General features: G+C 40.6%; 1 protein-coding gene across 1 annotated transcript in view; it reads right to left on the bottom strand.

Annotated features, from left to right (window-relative positions):
* Nucleotides 1-610: 610 nt before the first annotated feature.
* Nucleotides 611-5,635, bottom strand: part of stwl (stonewall) — an 11,035-nt gene continuing 6,010 nt past the window's right edge. Inside the window, exon 2 of the mRNA XM_017633805.1 lies at nt 611-3,861. Within this exon, the coding sequence (XP_017489294.1) occupies nt 812-3,861 (3,050 nt within the window). The 3' untranslated portion in view covers nt 611-811. The remainder of the gene's footprint in view (nt 3,862-5,635) is intronic.

Here is a 5,635-nt window from a genome sequence, read left to right as displayed (position 1 = left end):
TTCTGGATGCTCTTACCCTTGACTGCGATTTTCAGGTTACGGGAACCGTTAGGAGTACACTTTTTCACGGAAAAAGTTTCACACTTGAACCCTTTGATTTTTAAAGCATTGGCTAGAGTTCGCGATAACGATAAAAAGCTGTTATTACATGATGTAGACAACTTTTTGTCTGATGCGGCTTGGACACTGTAAATCCAGACCTTAGTTGTAGAATGTTACAACAAGCGAGGACACTTCCGTATCGTAGAGGAAGTTAATTTGCGACACTCTACCTAGATTGTCTTGAGTTAGATAATTTTCTCTCTCCTCGATAGGCGTCAGTAGTCCCTTAACTGTGGCAAAGATAATGTTCTGTAAATCAGTTACTTTTCATAACCAACCTGGAGATGTGTTGTTTTTAACTTCTTTACCTCCGCTTGGCAAAATGAGCGACACGATGTCAAATTGGGGAACGTGTGAGCCTTTGGATATCGTCAAAATGGGCCCTTAGAGAATAACGTTTATAAAACTAGTGCTTTTAGTTTCAACTTACCTTTCTCCCAGGTTTAACCAGCGGTTCAAGTTTTAACAATTTAAAATAAAAGTACGCCCTGGTATTTCTCTATTTCAATGTCGTATTTATTTGAAATAAAAGATAATAATAATTTGCATTTCACATTAATAATTCCATCTTTCTTTGAATATTAAGGCTGAAAAATTAAGTGTGGATAAAAAAAAAAACAACGGACATAAGAATTCTAAAAACTAATTATGTTTAAGTATGTAATATGAGGCAGCATTTGGGGTTACTCCCATTCCACAACTATTTCAATCAGTAGTCTTCGATTGGCTCAGATTTGACAGTTACTGCAGTAAAATCATCCGAGTCTATGACACCAGCCATCTCTGCGGAAGTAGCCTCGCCATTGCTCCCTTTCTCCCCATTAGCGCAAACACGTTTTTCCGATGAATTTGATGAGTCCTCAAGCAAACGTTTTACACCCGCACTCAATTGAGCAGAATGTTTAGAGGGAGATGTAGGAGCGTTGAAGTTAGAAGAGTTGTTATTCAACGAAATGGTGGATTGACAAATCCCCATATTGGTTTTGTGGTAGATAATTTGTTTGGGTCTTGGCCTAGCATCAGCCGATCCAATAGCTGCGCCATCATTTCGTGCGAACTTATTAAAACCCATTGTTAGCGGCATAGTTCTAGCTGACGTGCTACCATCCGAAGCAGAGACGCTGAGCACCGGCATAGTTCTGGAAGAAGTTGTTTTGGTCACTATCGTAGTTCCTTGAGTGGTTGTTGGGGTCGTTGTGCTGCGCATAGCCGCGGGTAACTTGAAAATATCTTTTAAATTGAAGCTTAGTGGAGAGTCACGCGCTGCCGCGGTAGTACTTTGGGTTGTCGACGAGACGGGTTTGGTATTAGCAGTTGTGGTCAAATAGTTAGAGGCTGTGTGACGTTCCACCGTAACATTGGGTAGCGCGCCGCAAACCGAGTAACGACGCACAATAGGACGTGCACCACTTACACCCACAGCGCGATTAGCGATACCCGATGCTGTCAATGAGTTCGCTGTAGTTGTAGAACTCCCGATGGTAACAGTAGTCCATCCGATAGTGCTGACTGGTGTCACAAATTGTCGCATATTTTGTGTGTTTATTGAGGACGCGCTGACGGTGGTCGATGTGGCTGCAGTGCTTACTACTTTGATGCTTTGATGACCAATATTCGCTGTAGCATTACTTAAGCGCGGTACTACGAAAGTGCCGACACCGCTGGAGGTGACCGCATTCTCCAAGCTTCCATTGGATAGCGAACTCTTCGGGAATATGCGTAAAATACGACGGCGCAAGCCATCTGCTACGGGAGGTGGTGATGTCTTAACTGGGCTAGGGGCAGAAAGTTCATAGGTGGGTTGACCCAACTCATTTACTTTGACCAACTTGCGGATGATTCGACGCTGCACGAGCATTGGAGACGATGCTGCAGTTGAAGTTGTGACTGGAGTAGAAGCTGCAGTCGGCGCAAGCGTGTTGGCCATAGATGTAGAAAGCGTGAAGCTGGGCGAACTTGAACTAATGCTCACTTGCCTCGATTGAACTGGTAACCTGAGACCCACCGGCGATGTGATGCTCTGCACTGACGCGTTGATTGCAGATACAGAGCGTAATGTTAGCGGTGGTGGTGGCACAGAAACTGACACCGACACGGATGGTGAAATGGTGGGCCGTTTTTCACTAACTAACTCTGTCACGCTATCGGTGGGGCTGTTTGTGCTCAAATTGAGCTCTGGCGTCTGCTTGGCCGCCTGCACCATTGCGACTAGTTCACGTACTAGGCGCAGCTCTTCGTTACCCACTTTTTTTAGTAGTTGTGCTGGTATGATAGCTGGTGGCGCTGCAGCTGCATTTGGCTTACTGGCGTCGGCGGGGAAATTCGCGCCGCTGTCAAACACTTCCATCAATGATTCGAAGATCTTCTTCTTGAAATGCAACTTTTGCCGCGCATTCATGTCATTTAAATAGGGTTTAAGTGTGCAGAGAAAGTCCTCATCTGTTGAAGTCGGTTGTAGATTGCATTGTACGCTTTGGTGCATGCGAGCGAGCGATGTCTCAGCCGCTTGAGACTCAAATGTAATGGCGCGTATACCGATTGATTGATTTGTTAACGGTGGCGCCACCGAAGCAGTCGCTGTCGGCAATGCTTGTTTTGTACTGACAAGTGCTGTGATAGGCGAAGGTTCCACTTCCATCTCCGTTGCCTCAGCTTGCAAAGCGCGCAAGTCTGATATGTTTTTTGATAACATTTCTTTAGGATTTGTTCCTTTATTGGGAGTCCTAATCGATTCTGCTAGCTCTAAAGTTGCCTTGGCTATTGATCTCAAACGTTCTGTGCTGTGTCTTATACGTTTCAAATCCGGTTCTCTTTGACGCAGCCGCAGCTGATTGATCATCGACTTATCCAAGCCACGCTTACAAGCGCGTTTAAAGCGAAAACGTGAATCATTCTGCTGTGCCGTTGGCGATTCTTCAGTTTCATCAGCCTCGTCGGCTTCCCCAACTTTGCTATCCTCCTTACTATCATCTCTGGATTCCACCGTAGCAATTGCTTCGTCTTTATCGTCATGAGTGGCAACTTCTTCGTTAGTTTGCGCCGCATCTTCAATCTTTCTATTAGCATTATTCTTTCTTATAACAAATGTTCCTGAATCGCTGTCCTTTGGACTAATGTAGAATGTGTCAACTTTCTTTGCCGCTTGGGACTTCTTATTTGGCTTAGTTTCAAATGTCTTTTGTTCCTTTTCCTCTTCAGTGTCTATTTTCTCCTCAACTTTAGCTTTAGACGCCTGAGATCTTCTATTTGATCTAGGTTCATCTACTTTGTACTCTTCGACTTTCAATTCTTCTCTTTCTTTGTACAATGTTTTGCGTCTTGAAGGTAACGATTTTTTGTTTGACTTAGTATCTTTTTCCGCTGGGGTTTCTTCATTCTTCTCCCCAATTACCTCATCTATCCTATCAGAGTTCTTTTTTCCTTCGTTTTTCTTTGTATGCTCCTCCGACTTAATCTTCTTGTCATGTTCGTCGATTTTTCTCTCCTCAATAAACTCGTCTGCTTTTAGATTTTCATCTGCTTTAGTCTTAATGTCGCTCATAGTGGACGATCGTCTTCTTTTCACGCTTTCCGTTTCATCATCGCTTTCGCGAACTTGTTCCGCTTCCGGACCACCGTTTATATGTGGCATAAAGAATTCTAATACATCGTGTAGATAATATTTTTGTGTTCGATGTGCTTTGCGGTTTCTTGGCGTTCCGCCAAGCGATCTCTTAAAAGATCTGCGTATAACGCGCCATCTTTGTTTGCAAGAGGTTGCTGAAAAGAGAGTTGAGGAAAAAAGCATATGTTTTCAAGAAAAAAATTTAATTAAACAAAACAGTTTTAAAATGGCACCTAATGCATGATAATATCAAGGTAAAAGTTTTTATTTATATTTAAGTTAACTGTGCAATAATCGGAATAAATAGTTTCCGCTTAAAAAAAAATGGGTACAATACTAATTAAAAATTAAGTAAAACCTCTACAGTTCCCTTCGTTTGAAAGCAAAAAAAAAAATAAATGTTTTCGATCTCGGGGTTATATTTTAATCATTTGAGATAAAACTAAAGCGTACGCCTAAACAGAACCTTATTACTACGCACTCTAACTTAAAAGCAATAGGCCGGATAGCGGGGGCCCTGCCATGTCTACTGCAGCTGCCATAAAAAAGAGCGCGAATTCGATGCTCGATTTGTGTTGGGAAACAGATATCATGGCTAAAGTACAGCTACAATTCTGGAGTGACTCTGATCGAACTTGCCCAAGAAATGGTAGTCTATAACTATAGGTCTCACCAATAGAAGATTCATCAAGCTACATGGCTACCCCTTATCGAAGACGAGAAGCCCAATCGGTTGTGTTCTGATAGACGGAAGACACGCTTCCAGTGTCTTGGACTACGTACTATCCTAGGACCAAACCTTCACTGGGATGACTATATTTGCTGACGGCCTTTGCGGTTTTTTCATATATCAAGTTCAATTTATTAAAAAAAACTGCTGTTGACTATTTTTTTTGCGAACGGTTCTGCACATAGTCTTCCACGATAATTTCATGTTTATATGAAAAAAGACACAAAAAGTCAGCAAAGAAAAAATATTAAAAATCAAAGCGATTACATAGCTAAATATTCATGAGTGATTTAACTGCATACCCAATTTGTGGAATTTTCCGTAATTGTGTATGTAGGCATAAGGATTAAAATTTTGATTTGTATGGTTTTCGTTAAAGCATGAACAATATTTTTTATAAAAAAAANTTTGCTCGGCAGTGTTTGTATGTACATATATACAGTGGTCGAAAAATAAATAGGCACACCATACTTTAACAAGTTTTTCCTAATCTTCTCTGGCATATTTAATACTTATAATTTTTTTTATGAAAAGTATAGCTCACTATCTAATGGTGATTTCTTTTCTACCAAAAAATGTTTGCCTTTTGATTGCCCCTTTCTCTATTCGTGTCCGATTCTAAAATAAAGGCAAACGGTGAGCAAATTTTGTTGTTCGTTTCTTAAAATGTCACACTCTTTTAAGGCAAAAAAAGGCACATTCTCTGCCCTTTGAAGCTTTGTCAGGGGGAATGATTGCCCTGAAACTCAGATGATTGCTTAATACGACAATATTATGAAATGCGTGAGCAGGACAAGGGCAAAAAGGCAAAATATGCCCATTTAAAGGGTTTTGTGCGACATCAAACACATTTGGCTCCGTGCAAGGGCAACTTTTTTTGGTAGAAACGAAATCACAATAACAAAACCCATATAAATTCATAGTCAAACTTCGTGCAAAAATTATAAAAATTCTGCGAAGTTGCATCTAAATTTCAAAGCCTCTAATCATATTTTTTTTAGTCTATAGTTTTTTAAGAATTTGAAAGGCAATTCTAGTTTTAGAGGAATAAGCATAATTTACATTAGAGTAGATAAAACAGAGACATTTATTCCTTTGTGTTAGTTGCGCTGGTCGTTTTTTTTTATACAATTTTTTTTGTTTTCATGAAATTTATGTGCAGCTACAAATTTTGTTTTTACATCATTCTCGCATTATGG

The sequence above is a fragment of the Rhagoletis zephyria genome, unplaced genomic scaffold, assembly GCF_001687245.7.
Source record: "Rhagoletis zephyria isolate East Lansing unplaced genomic scaffold, Rhagoletis_zephyria_1.1 Rzeph_scaffold_12268, whole genome shotgun sequence".
Classification (NCBI taxonomy): domain Eukaryota; kingdom Metazoa; phylum Arthropoda; class Insecta; order Diptera; family Tephritidae; genus Rhagoletis; species Rhagoletis zephyria.
This window is presented reverse-complemented; position numbering and strand designations above follow the sequence as displayed.